This window comes from Protopterus annectens, chromosome 2.part1 (genome assembly GCF_019279795.1).
Source record: "Protopterus annectens isolate FY-2018-M chromosome 2.part1, PAN1.0, whole genome shotgun sequence".
NCBI lineage: Eukaryota > Metazoa > Chordata > Ceratodontiformes > Protopteridae > Protopterus > Protopterus annectens.
The window spans coordinates 1,111,719,817-1,111,740,496 of NC_056729.1; the positions used below are offsets into that span (position 1 = coordinate 1,111,719,817).

Below are 20,680 nucleotides of genomic sequence, written 5' to 3' on the forward strand. Positions count from 1 at the left end.
TATGTATATGTATGTATATGTATATATATATATAGGTGTGTGTGTGTGTGTGTGTGTGTGTATATATATATATATATATATATATATATATATATATATATATATACACATGCAGATACACATATGTGTATGTGAGTATATATGTGTGTGTATGTATGTGTGTATATATATATATATATATATATATATATATTTATTGACATTTGTTAACCGGGTTTTTGGCCTATTTTCAGTTGAGACCCAAGGAGAAAAGCTTCAGTAGTACATTTTAAAACAAGTACAATTTTAAACAATATTGATATAATAGCAGTTATACACAATCCCTAGGGGGTAAAGACCTCAGTTGACACAATGGGATGTATCTATTTATTTTATTTATTTTTTATTTATAACTATATTTATATCTATGTATGTCTGTGTACAGATCTGTCAAAAGATCACATTTTCAGAAAGTCGAAATTCATATGGTTGATTCCATCAAATCAGTTTTATGAAAAGCCAGATGTAACAAAATGATCTAAATCTGTGTTTTTGCATGGGGCAAGCTCCCTACATATTAACTGCATGTTATATCAACTCTGAGATCCCACTGTAGGGGTAAAAGGGTAAATTCCCCAATCTCCATTGTACCACAATCTTCATACAAATATTTAGACTTTTCCGAAAGTCCATTCTATTGTCTTGACCATATGAATTTCAGCTTTCTGAAAAGTTCATCTTCTGAAGGGGACCCATATGTATGCATTTATATGTATGAAATTATAGCAGTTTAGAATTTGATGAAGAAGCGTGACTTGTTTAATCAAATTGAATATTATAGGGGAGAAAAACACAATCAGTAAGGGTTACTTGATTAAGAATATGTAATTATAAAGATGTCTTGATACTGACCATATTTGATTTCTTCCTCTATGTGCTAGTCATTTTTTGGAAAGTAAAAATGTCTTTTAATTAATATGCCTCTCCCTTCTCTTAGGACATAGGCAGAAGCTGGATGATCCCAAACCTGGTTTGTTCTCAGAACGGCTCACAGAAATAGGACGTCTCCCTCATGGTTCTGTGAGGGTTAGTGTTCCAACTCAGACTACGCGGCCTTCGCTTAATGCTACACAAACTGGCTTTAATCCACAAGGACAAACTCAGCTAACAGGTAAGACAAACTGTAGAAATAAAGGATATGGAGGTCTAAAGATGTTGGAATGGTGGTAAAGGTATATGCCATTTCTTTTCCTTTAACTTCAAGGAGCTAGGCACAGCTGATGAAGAATGCTGTGTGGAGAATTGTTACTAGACAAGAGGCAGGAGTTCTGTAAGTACTGTGAGTTATAACAGATCAATTTCGAAATTCATTCTTTCAATCACTTATTTTCCAGTACCCTTTATATCCTTTTTAGGATCACAGGGGAGCTGGGCCCTAAATCGGCTATGAATAATACAGAGAAGCAGTAGGACACCAGTCCTTTACTGGATGCACATACAAATGCGCATGTGCGCACACATGCACACACACACGCGCACACACACACACACACACACACACACACACACACACACACACACACACACACACACACACACACACACACACACACGCACACACACACCTGTGGTAGTGTTTAGCTTGCCATTTCATATATTAGCATGTTTTTTGGTGTGGAAAGAAACTAGTTAGGAAGTGAAGCAGAGAACCCACTACTGTAGCTGAGACTAAATCTTGACCTCTGTCTGGACATTGATGTGCTATAGTTATTGTCAGGCATTGTTTGTCCTGTTTATGTCCTGCATTTTATAATGCCTGCTTCCCACTTCTGCACTTTGACTGGTTTTCAGTTTGTGATTTGATTTCTGCTCTGTTTTTCATACATTTTTCTTTTGTAAGTTTGCTTTTGAGTAGTATGGATTTTATTAGTTATTTACTATTAGGGAGATGTAAATGAAGGGAAGGAACAGTAGGGAAATGGAATGTTGAGGAACATGGACAAGGAGGATATTGGCACAGTAGCTGCTTTCCTTAGCAGAGGGCTCCCTCATGTTAAATTGTACTTGGGGCCCCCAAAGTGCTAATGCAGACCCTGTTCATAGGCATACCAAAATTTACAGATCTTTGAAAATGATAATATCCAAATGTTCAGTGAACTGCATTTGAAGAAACGTGCACATTGTTAAATGCAAAGTGCACTATATGAATTGAAAATCTGAGGCACTGAGTAGAAAACTGAACTTTCTGGCTACACGTCACTTTTTAGCGGTTGTGCAGTCTCAATGTTGCTGAACCGACATGACTGCTTTTATAGTGAGCCATGCTCTCAGTACATTTCAGGAGTCTTTGTAGGTTTTTTTTTTTTTTTTTGATGAGATGAATTGGAGAATGATGGCAGGAGTGGGCCCAACATTACTAAATGTTTTTCTTAGTAAACTACAAGTGTAATTTAAAAGTTTCAGATTGTTTTTACTGTGACTTGTGTATACATCCATCTGGCATACTCTATGTGGTCTTTTTAAATCTTTTATATTTTGCATCAGATATAGTCTAAGTCTGTTTTACTTTTCTCTGTTTCTTTTCAAATTATTGCCTTGTCATTTTTGAATATAAGGCTTGCTAATATTTTTATTAAATAAATAAAACTAAAAGTAATGACAAGGCTGGTCAAACAAAATAGTACTTGTACCGTCTTTATTACCCTGCTGCCTTGTTTTTGCTTGTCTCATCCACTGCCATCTGCAGATAGTATATGCTGTCCGAACTGTCTGTGACGTTCTTTCCAATGGGCACCATTTTGCAACTGCTGCAGGTTGATTTCTTAGGTTCATAGGTTGGTACTGGGCTATGTGCCCGAAGGCATATATTAGCCCAGCCACATTGTGCGGTATTCATCGCCCCTTTACTAGTTCCATAGACCCTTGTACTAGCAGCTAGTACCTTTGGCCACTATCTAGTAGTGCTGTTGGTGTGATCCCCGGTGTGAACTTTCTGTTACCCATCCACTCATCAAGGTTCCTCTTGAAGAGTGATAGTGAGGGGCGCTGTCTTATGTAGATCGGGACCCTGTTCCATAGTAAGGGAAGTCACTGTGAAGGGAATCTATCCCTCCATCATGTTCTATTCATTGTTGTGTTGAGGTTTATATCTCTAGAGCATGTAGCTCAAGTAGATTTGGTTTTGCTAAGATGGAGCATGTTCAACAATTCTGGGTTGGACATGGCTCTGTACGTTAGACAGAGATCGCCTCTGAGAAAGCAGTATGCAACAGAGAACAGTCTTAGCTTTTTCAATTGTGCTGCATAGGGCAACTGTTTGAGGCCAGTAATCCTCTTGGTTAGGTACCTCTGTGGTCTCTCCAGCTGCTGGAGATGTCTAGTCAGGTACATTCCAATTGGTGCATTGTACTCAATAATGGGTCTGATGAGGGAAGAGTAGAGGGGCACCATTACATCCTTAGATCTTGATGCAAACCCTTTCGTGATCAGATGGTTCACATAGAAGGATTTTCTAACCACTTTGGCAACATGGTTATCAAAGGAAAGCTGACTATCTACTTGGGTCCCTAGATCCCTTATTTCTTCTTCAGATTTCAGGGGATTACCTCCTATGTTGTAGTTTGCGGGTACTCTGTTTTTTCCAAAGGGGATTACTACGCATTTTTTTTGCATTTAGCTTGAGATCATGGCTTTGACGCCATGCATCAGTCTCATTTAGGCCCTTCTGGAGGATCTCCATGTCGGCCGGAGACTCTATTATAGCACTCAGTTTGCAGTCGTCCGCAAACTTAGCCACAGCCCTTCCGTGCTTGCCTATACTTCTGAGAAGTATATGCCAAACAGGAGGGGCTCCAGGACAGAGCCCTGAGGCACATCACTCGTTACTGGTCTGGATTCGGACATAGATCCCACTACTCTTACTTTATGGGATCTGTCTGAGAGCCAGTTTGCAATCCATCTTGTGACGTAAGAGTTTATGCCCAGGCTGATGAGCTTATCAATAATACCTGAATGGGGAATGGTGTCAAATGCTTTAGCAAGGTCAAGGTAAGCCATGTGTACCTCCTTTCCCTTATATATAGCCTGAGTAACTGTCTCAAAGAAATCCACCAGGTTCAGGAGGCATGATCTGCCCTTGATGGAGCCAAACTGTGTGGGGTTCAGCGACTGAAGGTTCCCAATCTCTCCATTTATGAGTTCCATAATGATTCGCTCCATTGCCTTACAGATCAGACTGGTCAGGCTTATTGGTCGGTAGTTTCCAGGGTCAGTTGTGGCCCCACCCTTGTGTAGTGGGACCACCGTTGCCGTGCGCCATTCTATGGGCACATATCCTGTGGAGAGGCTGAGACTGAACAGGGTATTAAGATGCGGGGATAATTCCTTTTGGAGCTCGCGTATGACACAGCCTGGGACACCATCTGGTCCCATGGAGGCAGTGTTTTTAGCTTTAGATAGAGCCTTGTTAACCAACCTATCAGTAATAATTGGACTTACACAATCCCCTGGAATGGTAATAGGCCCTGTAGGTGGTGAGTGGGAGGGGTGGAATTTGCACTGAACCTGTCAGCCAAGATGTTGGCAATGTCAGAAGGGTCAGTGTATTTTGTTCCATTTTGTACTAGCTCAGAACAGACCTGAGCATTGCCATTTAGGTTTTTGACATAGCCATAGAAGGCCTTATGGTTATCCTCGGCATCCTTGGCAACTTTCTTTTCAAAATTAGCTTTAGTTGACTTGATGAGGGCCCTCAATTTCTTACTAATGCTGATCAGGGATGATTTTTCTACTTGAGATTTGGCCTTTTTTTGTATAAGTCTTCTCCTTTTATTGTAAAGTTTGCTTATGGCGGGGTCCACCAGACTGGTTTCTTCTTGCTTGAGGAAGGAGTCTTGGTTTTATTTGGGATAGCACGGTCCATGCAATCCTGAAGATGCATATAGAGTGCCTTGGTGTAGGATTCCGCATCCTGGATATCATTATCCTTCTGCAAGGGAATAGTGAAGCTTTCCACTTCGGATGCAAGTAGTTTGAAGTTTGCTTTGGAAAGGTTTTTGACTAGGGTTTCTTTGACTGGGGGAGGTGGAGGGGTGAGGATGTCCAGGGTTATCAGTTTGTGGTCGGATCTGACCAAGGAGGGAGTGATAATGGGTGTGGTACAATGGGCGGCCATATTTGTGATGATTAAATCCAATATGTTGTCCCCTCTAGTGGGGGAACATACTAGTTGTTCAAGGACATTTGAATTTATAAATTCTATGAATCGCTGAGTATAGGAGTTGGAACATTGGTAGTTCACCCAGTCTATACCAGGGTATTTGAAATCACACAAGGTTATGGTGTTCTTTTAAATATTTAATTCAGGGCCTTTAGTGACAATTCATTTGGCTTCATATTAACTTGAACCCTTTGTTATTGCACTTGAAGAAAACAGAAAATTGAAACAATGTGGCTAATTTCTCAAATGGTACTAAAGTTGGCCCTGAGTATATTGGGGAGCTGCACTCCTACAACCTTCAACTTATGCAACCATTTTCTGAGTTGTACAAACTCAGGGAAAAATGTAAAATTAGATATACCAAAGTTGAGTCACAATTATGATAACCTCACACCAGGTGACTTGCTAGGAATCTGATTCGGTTTAGTAAAGGAGCTTGCCATATCAGATCTGATCATTTCAGAGTCAGATCCAGTAGTAATAAAATTGTTTTATACAGTACCACTTTTTTGAGAAGTGGCATTGATTTACTGCATTTGTTTAGATGTAATTTTGATGTTTTTGTTTGATTTTTAGCTGAGCTAAGTATTGCATTTCCTTGTGGGAGGATTTTAAATTTTGTTTGTTTCTTTGTGGTTTGATGTTGTTGGTGAATTAATTCCTTTAACTGCAGTTGCATTTCAAGTTTAGTTTTACTGCCAACAGATGTAAATAAGCAATACCCATTTTAGGTGTTTGCACATAAAGCAGGGTTGGAAAACTGTGAACATGATGTATTTAAAAAAAAAGTTTTTCGTTGTTTCATAGGATCGTAAGCTTTAGGTCAAGGAGACTATCAAACAGCTCATGGAAGATTAATGTCCATCATTAAGTAGATTTTCCACACTTATTTCAGGTGAAAATGTGTGATTACCCATCCGGTCATGCAACTGGTTTTAAAGGTTGCCAGGGAAGTATTCTGCCTTATATAAGGAGGCCTGTATTGTTAATGTTGTGACGTAGATTTAGGTCTCAACAGCAGGTAGTGGTTTACCACTGGTTTATTTATGTATATATTTTCTTTCATGAAACTGCTAAGTGAAATGGTCTGAAGACCCTTTTCAGCTATGACCTGGGCAAACACAATGAATAAAACAATCATCAAAATGCAGACATTGTCACAAGTATAAAGTATGACAAACCTGAGAACAAAAACATTCACTAGCAGGCAACAAATAGCAATCAGAAATGCAAATAACAATGCATAAACAGCAGTTTTTCGTGGTATGTATGTGTAATATATTAACAGTATCAGTAAGGTAGTTACCTCATGGGGATACTGTCTTCTACAAAGTCTAATGTGGAAATACAGGGATTTCTATAACTTGTAGTAGGCTACACTGTATGTGGTAAAGCAGATATACGTATGGTTGAGACATAGTGAAAATATGTGGTTTATTTACATGTTGAACTTTATTCAGTAAGCTTGAGCCTGAGCTGGTTCTGTTTAGGTAAAATAATTCAGTGACTGCTGGATCAGTATAACATGGAAGATTAATCAAAAATTACCTTCGAGATCGTATATGAAACTGAGTAGAGGGGATAGATTTTTTTTGTATGTCAAAGTAGTTAGGTTAATAAGAATTGTGATTTTGTCTTGAGGAATCATTATTGTCTTTTTAGTTGGTTTAGGTGCTTAGCAGGGTATATGCCAAAGGGGTCATTATATTCAATGACAGACCTATAGGGAGGAATAAAGTGGGACTATAACTTGTTTTGACCTGGAGGAGCTAACACAAAAGTTGTGCAAGATAGAAGGATTTTCTCACCATGACAGTAATGCAGTGCTCAAAGGAGAGTTTGATATTAAAAAGCTGTCCAAATCCCTGATCACTGTCAGATTTAAGTGTAATGTTACTATATAGTGGTGATACTAGGTTTACCAAAGGAAATTGTGCTTCATTTGTTGGTATTGAGGTTAAACCCACGATTTAACACACCAAGTGTCTGCTTGCTGTAGCCTTTAGTGGAATATTTGTAAATCAGAATGTGATTTCATAACCACATCTAGTCTGCATTCAACAGTACACTTGGTTTGCAATAGACCCCCAATATTTGCTTTCTTGTCAGAGAAATATATGTCAAAGAGGATGGGTCCCAGGGCGGGGCCCAGTGGAGCATCACTAGTGACATTTTTCTTTCTAGAACAGATAACCCTCATCTTAACGGCATGGGTTCTATCCTTTAGCTATTTACCTATACAGCCAATTACACAGGGGATCATCTTAAATTGGGAGGGTTTGTCAGTAATCTCAGCACATCCAGAAAGCCTTGGCAAGGTAGGCAAAATGAGCTGTATGCCTCTGTCCTTGGCCTCTGTAGCCCTTTCAAAGAGCTCAACTAGACTGAGCAGGCATGATGTGCTTCTTATGAAACTGAACTGTCACATATTGTTAACTACTTTCAGTTTTAATATGTTCATGCACATTGACTGTGGGGTAAAAATAAACTTTCCCCCTGTAAAGCTGATTTATTTTGTATTTTGTTCTTGGCCGTGGTAATGGAACATAGATTTATTTGTGTAATTTCATCTTTAGTGGATATGACATCTCTGCTGTAGCATCTGATAAAGTCTGTTATCACCATTGAAGTGCTTGTGTTAGTTTACTTAGGCATACATGCCATGGGTTTCCCATCTCTGGAAGAGCTCTTATTCTCATACAGCTCTTTGAGATCTTTGTATTCCTGGTACCAGGGGTTGTTATAGGTTCCTGGTGTCAATGTGAAGTCCTAAGTGTGCATGCCTTTTTCATTAGATATGACACCTCTGCAATCTACTTCCCTGGTAGCAGAGATAATCTCCAAATCTGGCTAGTTTTAACAGATCACTGAAGACCTATTTTTCTGGCACTTCCTTTTAAGATTCTCTAATTTTACTGTTGAGGTTACTAACAACCAGTACTTTTATCTGTAGTGTTTACTTTGCCTGTATTTTAAGAGAACTTTAATAAATTTTAATTTCATTTTAATCCTGAGCAGTCTTTGAATTCCTAATTTCATATCAAACCATTTTCAGAACGTTATTTTACAAAATGTTTAAAATGACGTTTATCAGCATGTATCCTTTGTAAAATTTGAGCACTCTGGTTTTATTTTTTTGATTAATATGATACTAAGAGCCAGCGGTATATAATGTTTTTGTCTCACTTTTCTCTGAAACAATTATAAAAATGTAATATTGTATGCTATGCCTCATTAAAGAAATTTTCTGTGTTTCAGTTTTATATGTAAGATGAAACATTTCTTTGTATGAATACAAGAAGAGTTTCCAGGATAATGGGTGGTTGCAGTCACATTTTGGCACACTAGAAAGTGATTGTTTTGAAGGAGTTGGTTCCTGACTACTGTCAAAGTTGTGTATTAATATGTTGCAGGGAAGAGTATAGCTACGTTACAGTCTTTCTTTAAAGTAACTTACTTATTAAAGCATGTTGTTGTTGTTTGTCTTTCGGCTTTTTCCCGGTAAGGGGTCGCCACAGCGGAACTCCGGCCCACTAATGATTGGCAGTAGACTTGTACGAAACACCAAGGTGCCAGCTCGACACCCAACCTTCAACGAAGGCACGCCCATTTACGCACGCATGTCTTTCGAATGCTACCCAACCGCGGGGAGGACATGCAGACTCCACACAGAAGGCACTCCCAAGCCAAGCCAAGAATCGAACGGGAGAACCTCTTGCTGTGAGGTAACAACGCTACCGCCGTACCACCGCGGCATTATTATTAAAGCATGTTGTTGATGTTCTTTATTGCTTGGCCATCCAGTTTTTGTTTTTTTCTGTTTATTTAGGCAATATATATTTTTATTTTGAATACAGTTTTAATATTTCAAAGCTTTGTAAGGAAACATGTTAGTACCCACACAACTTATTGTATTGTTTATTCATGTAGTTGTTATTGTTGGACAAAGAAAGTTGTGGTTTATTAATCACACCAGACAAACATAATCCATAAAAGACAGTACTGTTTCTTAACCTACAACCCATCTCGAGCCTGATGTTGTTCTCAGCAAAACTATTAGAAAAAAAAAAAGAAACTACAGGACTGTTGAATAGAGAACCGAATCTGCAGTGAGGTGTGCTGTGTACCTTAAATGACACAGCGACTAATTAAAGTAAAATTTTGATAAATAGCACTACTGATCTTGACGTGATGATATTAAAAAACATCTGTTGTAGTATTGCACCAAATGAGATTTATAACAAATTGTTAGCACAGTTATTTAAACAATATGCTGATAGTAAAGGGAGTATAAAAACAATCACCACATAAGAAAAGTGATGTGGATACCATATTTTGTGATCTAAATAAATCTATCACTGTGAGTATAGTTGGTTGAATGTTAATGTATGGAAACTGTTTACAAAAGAATTAAGAAATGTAGTGATGTTAAGAGAGCTTGTCAGTCTATGGGGCTGCGTGGGGGTTACATTGTATATATTTCAGAAGGTCACAGCTTTATATATGTTTTATCAGGATGGATGTGACCCAAAGAAGGACAGTGAGGATGTCCAGAACATGAGATGAAACTGATATAAAAAAAGCCCCAAGAAAACTTAATTTTGTACTCCTCAGAGAAAGAACAGTGCAGGTACACGAGAAATAATCAGACTTTTCAGAAGGGATAAATTATATACTGGAGATGGCTAATACAAAGAAAGTCTCAAGTGCTTCCAGGGTGTCACAATGGTGAAGGTAGTATCTTTTGTTGTCTTTCAGCTCTGTGATTAATTCTTTGATCCTGACCTCTACCTGCATTTCGAGCACAGAAGATTAATAACAGATTATATGGTAGTAAAAGAGTACTATGTCAAACTAATTGGAGTGATGCATTCAGTGCAAAAACTGCAGAAGGAATGCGGAAAGTTTTGAAAGAGAAATTGTTTGAATGTAAAAAGTAAAAAAAATGTTTAATATCAGGACCTAGGCACAGACCGTCAGGAGGATATATTTCCATAAGAAAGAGATACTTGATTAAGGTAAGAGATTTGAAGTAAAAGAAATGGAAAGGAGGTCAAACTACAAATTTAAAAACTGAAGTAAACAAGCTGGACAGACAAATTAAGCATAATGTAGGACAAGATCAAGAAAATTTTGAAGAAAATGTCTATAAAGATATTGAGTATAATAGGAAACAATGTTATAGATACATAAGCTATGGAAGGAGTAGTGACATACAAATAGATAAACTGTGTAGTTTCTAAAATGTATTCTCAAACACAATGGAATAGATATGTTTACAAAATCTTATGCAAAACAGTTTGGCTCCACAAAGGGGATGATAAGTTGTCCTAATGACATCCAGGTAACCTCAGATGCTGGAATCAAATTAGATTATATTGACAAAGAACTGTGCAAACTGGATCCAAACAAAGAACAGAAAGGAGACTGAATTAGTAATAATGACTTGAGAACACTTCAGCAAGAAGTTACAGTACCATTATTTCTATTATTTACTAGGTCATATAAATATGGGGAGATTCCTCAAAATTCAAGACGTGCGCTTATTAAACCCGACCTTAAGGGAAAGTTTGAAATTATGAGGTTGTGTATTTGCTTGTATTGACTGTTTCATAGAATAGTAGTTCTGTATTTGCTTTGTTTAATTCACTAAATTACGTAAGAGTTTTTGATTTAAAGCTCTGTCACCTGTTTTGCATGAGACACCTTGGCTTATAGCTGACTTTGGAATGATTCTGGTAGTCATGTTCTGTAAGCTGAGGTTTGGGCATTAGACATTGGTTATTTAGTGATGTTGCGGTTGTAGGTATGCTTTCGTTTATTTGATGGGCCTCAGTTCTGTTTCTTTTTATTAAAGGATGTTTGTAATGCAGATTATTATGGTTCCCAGTAAATGTCAATTCTTGGTGCTACATAAATCTGCATGAGTGTGCACATATGTGTAGATGTCTTTAACTAAGTATGCACACAGTAATGCTCGTGTACATTTATTTTTGCAGGTACACAGATATATGCTGCAAAAATCTTTTAGTTACAACCAAAATATGAAAAATAAATAAAAAGCTGGTGTTAATATTTTTAGTGATCAACACGTGTTTTTGTGTATGTTTATGAGATGAATGAGATGGATGATGTCTTCACTTAGCAAAACTGAACGGATTAGGCTTAAGGCTTTCTGGTTTATTGTTTAGCTTCAAGCCCACTCAGGGACAATGTTGTTTTGTTAGATATGGCAGTTAGTACAGCGGCTGAGTTGTTAATTATCTGCTACTTGTAATCCAGAGACTGATTTCCTCAGCCTCTCTTTGCCTGCTGTATAACTCTGAAGAAAACACTTAAGCTAACAGTGCTATGGGGCAAAAAGAAGATTGGGTTAAGCTCCTCACTAGTCTCCTAGAGTACATGCATAGTAGTTACCTATTAACCTGTGGATAGTTAGTACAAAATGTATCATTTTTACTGCAAGAGAAATTAGTAGTTAATGAAAAATTTCTTAAAAAATAAAGGCTTGAACAAGAGGATGTGGTACAAGTTGTACTGCTTGCTTTGGAACATTTTGAGGGGCTGATCTCTTTACAACCAATGTGGATATGCTAAAAATTAGTGAAGTGCTTGGAATTTTGGGGAGAAGACAGGCTTGTTAAGCACTTTTTGACAGTGGCGGCTGGTGACTTCAAATCAAAGGGGGGGCTGCAGGAGACTGGTGAATGGGTGGGGTCAATGGGAAGGGGTGCAGCCAACTAGAAAGGGGACGAGCTTTGCTCAAAAACCACAAAAACTGTAACTTTAATTAAATACGCTGCCCTGTGTGCCAAACCATCATTATGAGAGTCCAATCAAGACAAAATGAAGTGTAGAAGAAAAAAAAAATTTCAATGCACTGGCTGCATGACAGCTTACTTAATATCTAGATGGAAACAAACAGGTTGTGAGGCATGAAAAATAAATTACTTTTTAAATACATTACTGGAATGCCAGTCAAAATCAAGTATAAGAAAAACAAGCGGCACTCAACTCAAACCGCTTCTCCTTGCACTGCAGTTCTAATTATAATTTATATTCAGCTTTATTAAAGTACCAAGTAACATGCTGAAAGTAGCAATCTCTGTGAAACACCATCTGTAAAAATGTTTCTTATCCAAAAAGCACAGAAAAAAGGCAGTGTACCTTAACTCTCATGTTTGCACAGCTCATCTGCACAGCAAATGTAGGACACTGTTCATGTGCTAACAAACGGTTAGGTTTGATAAAGCACCTTTACAGAGTAAAGGCAGCAAGTTTATTAATAAACAAATAAATTCTTACCCAGCATGTCATTTATAATGATGGATGACTCTCATGTACACAGCTGTATAACACAGTTTATTTTTTACCCTTTATGCATTTCCTTAACAGAATCCATTATTTAACCTGCCCAAGCTGTCCTACAGCACAACTGCATTTCTGGGATGACCTCCTTAACTGTTAGCTTAATAAAAGATACCATGGTACATTACATCACACTATGTTTTGTCAAGTTTAAATTCTCTAAAGCTTCAAACTGGCGAAACACATCAAATGAAGTTTCAGCTGGATGAAACCCACAAAAAATAGCATTTTGTTGACAGGACAAGTCCCTACTGTAGTCCCATACCTCCTTATTTAAATATACTGTAATCACACAACTATGGACTGAAAGAGAAAAGCCCACACAAACGATTACTGTCAGTATGCAAATAGAAATCACACTGTCAGTACCTTCCTATGGGGAATAAGAAGCTGTGGGATCAGCATTGCAAACTGTACAAACAAAGTTTAAATCTCAACTACTGTACAGTCAATTAAATGTAATGCTGTCGGTACAAGGTACATTCAGAAGGCAAAGTGCTACCTGTCCATCTCTGGCAATAGTATGACAGAATGTGTCTGTGTCTGAGCACATCACGTGGGCTGTACTTGTGTAATTCTGTTGAAGGGCAGCATCTTTTACTGTTGTCTGTTAGCCAGATTAAAAAAAAAGTTTATACTCCATCCTGGGCTATATTTGTACAGCACATTACTATCCTAACAGCAGCAGAGGTCTTACAACAAATACCTTGTTAATTTGTGCACCTGGACCATATTACTCTCAGCTGTTACTCTAATATTATTGTCCCAAACAGCAGGCTTCCAAAGTAGATCAATGTGTACACAAGCGTGTGTGTGGAATTGTGCGTGTGCATGTCTTTATACTATATATAAATTTGTGTTAGTATATTTCATTATTTACTTGCTTTTATTTACTGGGGAAAGTCCAACTGGGTGATATTGCTCATTTTCAGTGGTGAATCAGGGGAGAAAACATTCACGAAATAGTAGCTTTAAAATATAACACAGTTTAAATAAACTCAAAAGAAAGGACAGTGTACAAAAATAATGAAATTCATTAAAAGGGATTAAACAGGAACTATCACACAAAGATATAAAGTACAGTAAGTTTTAACAAGTGACAATGATCAATACTAAAAGTGTTTTTTACACAGGTCAAACTCACAGGCCAAGCTGGTGCCTGCACAGCGGCTCTGGACACCATAAACGAAAAGAAATCACACCTGGTACTCTATCAACAAATTACATTCCTGGGAGCAAGCTTGAATACAACTTCCCAGATGGCTTTCCTCATGCCAGAGAAACAGATTCATTTGACAATCTACTTCAAACAAGTGGCCACAAAAACCCAGCTGTCTGCAAGGCAAATTCTGCAAGCCTTGGGGTTCATAGCCTCCTGCATTCTTCTAATTCCATATGCAAGGCTGCATATGAGGAAACTACAATGGTATCTCAAAAGCCTATGGTGTCAACATTCACAGGATCTAGAAGCAAGGATTCCAATCATACCTTGCCTACACCTAGAGTTCCTTTGGTGGGCAGAGGCCTGCCACCAAACAGGGTACTACCATTCACACTACCCCCTGCCGCCCAAATTTTAACAACAGATGCATCAGACTATGCATGGGGGGCTCACCTGGCAGGGAAGTGCATTCAGGGCAAATGGAACCCACGCCAAATGCACCTGCACATAAATCAAAAGGAAATGTTAGCTGTACAGAATGCAATGACAGCCTTCAAGGACCACATTCTTCCAGGACAACTAATGGTAAAGACGGACAACACCACTGTGATGTGGTACATAAACAAGCAGGGGGTTGTCATTCTTACCCCCTCTGCAGACTAGCCATGGCATTGTGGAACACAACCTTGAGCTACCAAGTGAATCAACAAGCTCAATTCCTGCCAGGAAAACTAAATACACTGGTAGACGGACTAAGCAGAAATCTCATGGACCCACACGAGTGGAAATTGGAACCAAGGGTTTTCAGCATGTTGAAAAGCAAATGGGGGAGCCCAGATATAGACCTGTTTCCCTCCCCCCGGAACCATCAATTGGACAGATTTTGCACAAGGATTCCCCACAAGCTTGCTTGGAAAGTGGATGCTATATCCTTCAGCTGGAAAAACCTATCAGTTTATGCCTTTCCTCCTTTGCCTCTGCTCTCCAAAGTACTACTAAAGATCAAACAGGACAAGCCAAGGACAATTTTAATTCCACCAGACTGGCCTCGCCAACACTGGTACCCACTCTTTTGCAGTGTGTCACGCTTGGCTCAGTGGCACATGCCTCAGACTCCTTCCCTGTTGTCTCAGCAGGAGAACCATATTCTGCACCCTTAACTGCAAACCCTGAACGTGGCAGCCTGGCTAATTACCTAATCCCTCCGTTACCATCCCTCAGCAAATCAGTGATGGATATCATTTTAGAGGCAAGGAGGCCCAGTACCAGAAAATCTTATGCTGCAAAATGGAAAAGATTTTGTGCCTGGAACCAATCTTAAGGGATGAGTGCAGCAGTGCCAAATTTACCTCAGATTCTACAATACATGACTGAGATGCTTCATAAGGGCTTGTCCTTTTCCTCCATCAAAATTCATGCCTCAGCCATTTCAGCTCATTAAAGCATGGAGCCTCCACTCTTCTCTCACCCACTGCTCAAGCAGTTCCTCAGGGGGGCCAAGCACTTAAGGCCACCCAGGAAAGCTCCAACTCCTGCCCGGGATCTTAACTTTGTCTTGGAGAAACTCACTCTTCCTCCTTTTGAGCCAGCTGCTACTGCAGATTTAAAATTTATTTCCTGGAAAACAGCTTTCCTTTTAGCAATCACTTCTGCAAGAAGAGTATCTGAATTACAGGCTCTTATGGCAGTGGAATCTTTTATCATCTTTCATGCGGACAGAGTGTCCCTCAGAACCAATCCCTCCTTCATGTCCAAGGTGGTATCCAGTGTGGCTCTTAATCAGTCCATTCATTTGCCTACCTTCTTTCCTAACCCACAGAACAAAGGAGAATGGATACTGCACTCTTTAGATGTGCACAGACAGCTTTGATTCTACTTGGACAGGACTAAACCTCAAAGAAAATCTGAAGGAGTACCTCAGGGTTCAGTCCTGGGACCGCTCTTGTTTGGCATCTACTTCTCTGAAGTACAGGCCAACACTAAGGGACTCTGGATAACAAAGTTCGCAGATGACTGCAAACTGGGAACCATTATTGAATCCCCAAATGATGTGGATACTCTACAAAAGGGCCTTACAGAAACAGATGCTTGGTGCCAGAGCCATGGGCTCAAGCTCAATGCCAAGAAATGTATAGTTATCCCCTTTGGGAAAAAAACATTTATCCATGAATTACCATATAGGTGGCAGTACACTAAACACCGAAAGTGTGATAAGAGACTTAGGGACACAGGTGGACAGTGGTCTCACCTTCGATAACCACATCGCCACAACAGTCAAGAAATTCTTCTATGTGGCACACCTCATCACTAAGGGCTTTTCATCCAGAAAAAAGGAGGTCATTGTCCCACTGTACTCATCCCTCATTAGACCCATTATAGAATACAATGCCCCGTTTGGTATGTACCTCTCAAGACATCTGCAACAACTGGAAAGGCCACAGAAATACCTCACTAAAAGAATCACAGGCCTAAAGCAGATGCCCTATGCTGACCACCTTAAAAAACTCCAGCTATACTCTGTCGCATATCGTCTACTCAGAGGCGATCTTTGCTTAACATACAAGGCCATGTCAAACCCAGAGCTGTTGGACATGCTACACTTAAAGAAATCCCAATCCCTCAGAGCCACACGCCCAGGAGCTAAACAGGGATAGGTTCCAGAGACTCCCCAGAGACTCTGAATAGATGCCCCATACATGTCAAGCAGAGTGCCTTTGGTCCTTCTCTAAAAGGAACCTTTTGACGATTGATGGGAGATCATGTCAGTCCTGCTGCTAGACAGACAGGGGTCCAGTAAAATAGTGTGTGGGAAGAGATAGCCCAGGGAATGTTGTTGGCTGTTTTGTATAGGCCCTAGGGCTGATAGCCTTGGATAGGCCACTGCATTCTCTTTTTGCTAATAGCACCATAGAAACCTATCCCACAGGCCATCAGACCCCATTCAACTGGTTTTCTTACACTCAATCTTGCAGGCCTAGCTGCTAGTTAAATTCTAGTTAAATCCTCCTCCCCTTCTTTAGCTTGGGGAACCCAATAAATGTAATGACTGCAACAGTGAAACAACAGAACATAGTACAGTTGTGTACTTACCCATAAATGTAAATGTTTGAGTGTATTCACTGTTGCAGTCCCCCTCCAAGAGGACAGCAACTGGACGAGGGGACCCAACTTTTGTAAATCAGGGCCGACTGAGGCTACTGCAAAGCAGATAACCCAAATGTAATTAAACTAAGTTTTATTCACATTTGTTCATTTATTTATTGCTGATCCCTTTAATAATTCACTTTGAATGTTCTGATATCTAACTATTCAGTGAGCATTAAAGAAGAGAGAAGTTGCAGAACAGAAAATTCTTTCCTCTGGAAAAATTCTTTAGGGTGGAGTTAGGGTAAATGGTAGTAAATAGTGTATGTTTAGTTTTAGTTAGTAGCATTAGATATAGAAATTTGTGTGTGTGTGTGTGTTGCTGTTTGTTTGATGTGCTTGTGTTGTGTGTATGTGTTAAAACTCTGTTCTGAATGTTTGATTTTTCATGTTTTAGATTTTTGGGGCCTATGAAATAGCATTCGCTATTTTCATCTTTCTTGCTGAAGAGTTCTTCATGTTTCACTGTTGCAGCATTACACATGGGTTTTATCCTGCTGGCAGGTTGCCCTCAGTCGACCTGAATTCCAAAGTGGAAACTCAAGATATTGGAGCCTCAGAGACTATTCCCTCAGATGGTGATAAGAGGCTTAGGCAAGAGAGACTATGAATCTTCAGGATCAGGTTTCATTTCATCTGATTCCTCTTCTGGTCAGGAATAGAGGATGATGATGAGGAATCTATTCGCCCTTCAGCTTCCTCCTGAGGGGACTACTCTTTTTGGCATACCATGACCATGAGGAGCACTTCCACTGGGAAGCCAAGATTTTTCAGAATAAGAGAAAGACAGAGACTTTCTTTTTACTACCCTCAACACAGGCCTCTAGCTATTCCACCTGTGTTAGACATATGTAGATGATGTTTTTCAGAGTCTAGTCTGACCCTGTCTCCTTACCTCCAGCTCCTGTTTTCCTAACTCTAATAAATTCCATTAAAAAACTGCTTGCAGACCCAGAAACTATTCTCAGGGGTCCCAAACAGGTCAAGGCTTCCACTGCAAAATAAAGGAACAAAATCTGCCTGATCATGTCAAAGCAAAATTATTAGATGCTCCATTACAGCATGATACCTTGTTTGGTGTTAAGGCAGAAGTGGTGTTAAAGAAAATGGAGGACAAAGCTAAATCTATGTAAACGGTCAAGGATTTCTTACAGGTACAGCCACCTAGGTTTAGCAGACACTGGCCTACAAAGAATTGGTCCTTTCCAGCGTCAGACAGGCCTCAAAGGGGCAGATCCAGATGCCCTACAGGCAGATCCCAGCCTCAAGGTTCGTACAGGTCTAAGCAATGGGGTGCTTCTACCTCCAAAAGTGGAGAAGACAAATCACAACCATACAGGAAACAGTCCCAATGACTTCCCCCTGCCGGAACCAAGCACTTATCTTCTGGCTGCACCCTTAGGGGGAAAATTAGCACTTTTTTCTCAAAATTGGCACATTATAACCCAGGACAAAAGGGTTCTAGACATAGTGTCACAAGGCTACAAGTTTCACTTCCATACCCTGCCATGGACAAATGGTTGGCCAGACCTGCCAAAAAAACATTTGTCAGAGGCTCAAAAACAAGTCACATCTCTCATGGTCATGGGGGCTATTCAGCAAGTGCCACAGCAAGAGCAGGGACAAGGATTTTATTCAAGACTGCTTTTGTTACCCAGAAAGGACAAAGCATGGAGACCAATACTGGACCTATCTATTCTAAACACTTTCCTGGATATACCAAAATTCAAGACGTTGACCTTGCAGCAGTTTCTGCCCATGCTGGGCAGCAAGACTTGGCTCATGACTTTAGACCTAAAAGAGGCATACCTGCATGTCCCAATCGGACAGTCATGCAGAAGATACCTCAGATTCAAGGCTGGCTCAAAGCATTACCAATTCTCTGCACTGCCCTTTGGCTTATCTACTGCGCCCAGGGTCTTCACAAAGTGCCTGGCACCAGTAATTGCTTTCTGCAGACAAAGAGGAATACAAATATATCCTTACTTGGACGACTGCCTCATTCAAGCAGAGAACAAGGACATTCACTACAGCATCTGGCATTTGTGAAAATACTTTTAACATGCCTAGGGTACACAGTCAACGAAAATAAATCAAAACTAGTACCCTCTCAAGAGATAATATTCCTGGGTGCAAGCTTAAATACAACTGCCCAGATGGCTTATCTCACACCAGACAAACTGACTACCTATTTCAAGGGAATTTCAACAAAGGCCCAGTTATGTGCAAGAAAAATTCTGCAGGCTTTGGGCTTCATGGCATCCTGCATCCTACTAATTCCATATGCAAGACTGCATATGAGGAAACTTCAGTGGTACCTAAAAAGTGTCTGGACACAACATTGCCACAGCCTGGAAACAATGATTACTCTCATTCCCTGCCTGCAACAGGAGTTTTGATGATGGGTAAAGGCTTGTCACCAAAACAAGGGACAGCCATTCTCACTACCCCCAGCCAGGCAGAACCTTACGACAGATGCATCAGATTATGCCTGGGGGGCCCACATAGCAGGAAGAAGCATTCAGGGCACCTGGTCCACAAACCAAATGCATCTACATATCAATTAAAAAGAGATGGTAGCTGTTCAAATGCCCTGACAGCCTTCAAGGACCTAATTCATCCAGGACAACTTCTAATAAAGACAGACAACACCACAGTCATGTGGTACAAAAACAAGCAGGGGGGCACTCATTCTTACCCCCTTTGCAGACTAGCCATGGCTTTATGGGACACATCATTGACTTACCAAGTTCATCTTCAGGCACAATTCCTGCCAGGAAAGGAAAATACTCTAGCAGACGAACTAAGCAGAAACCTCATGGATCCCCACGAGTGGCGTCCACTTTCCATTGTTGTGAGGGGAGGCAAATAGATCTATGTCCAGGCATCCCCATTTCTTTGTTATCATGCTGAAGATTTGTGATAACAAAGAAATGGGGATGCCTGGACATAGATCTATTTGCCTCCCCTCACAACAATTAACTAAAAAGATTCTGCACAAGGACTTATCACAGACAAGCATGGAAAGTGGACGCCTTATCTTTCAACTGGACAAACCTATCAGTATATGCCTTTCCTCCACTGCCTCTCCTCCCCAAGGTACTCCTAAAGGTCAGACAGGAGAAACCAAAAATGATTCTGATTGCCCCAGACTGGCCAAGCCAGTACTGGTATCCGATCTTAAGGAACTTGTCTCAATGCCCAGCCTGGACCTTACCTCAAATACCTCATCTACTGTCCCAACAAAACAATCAGATTCTGCACAGCCAACTCAGGTCCCTAAACCTGGCAGCATGGTGGATAATGTAGCCATACAAAGCACACCTCTCAGTAAAGCTGTGATGGATGTCATTTTAGAAGCCAGAAGGTCTAATGCTCGAAAATCCTATGCTGGAAAATGGAAGGGATTTTGTGCCTGGAACCAAGCTGAAGGAACTGATACAGCTGTCCCAAATATTCCTCAGATTTTGCAATAACTTAAATGAGATGCTGGACAAAGGCCTATCTTTTTCATCAATTAAAATCCATGCCTCTGCCATTTCGGCTCATTACAATACAGAGCCACCACTCTTTTCTCATCCTTTATTAAGGCAGTACCTCAGAGGAGCAAAAAATTTAAGGCCTCCAAGGAGAACGCCAATACCTGCATGGGACCTCAATTATGTCTTGAAAAAACTCACCTTACCTCCTTTGAGCCAGCTGCTACTGCGGATATAAAGTTTTTATCTTGGAAAACAGCTCTGCTCCTAGCAATAATGTCTGCAAGACGAGTGTCAGAGCTACAGGCTCTCAAGGCTGTGGAACCCTTT

The 20,680-nt window shown here is 40.0% G+C and overlaps 1 protein-coding gene across 2 annotated transcripts in view; it reads left to right on the plus strand.

The window, feature by feature from the left end:
* Positions 1-20,680, plus strand: part of RUNX2 (RUNX family transcription factor 2) — a 433,997-nt gene that overhangs the window by 342,724 nt on the left and 70,593 nt on the right. For both annotated transcript variants that reach the window (XM_044062655.1, XM_044062654.1), the window contains one exon: positions 977-1,150. In XM_044062655.1, coding sequence (XP_043918590.1) covers positions 977-1,150 — 174 coding nt within the window. The remainder of the gene's footprint in view (positions 1-976; positions 1,151-20,680) is intronic.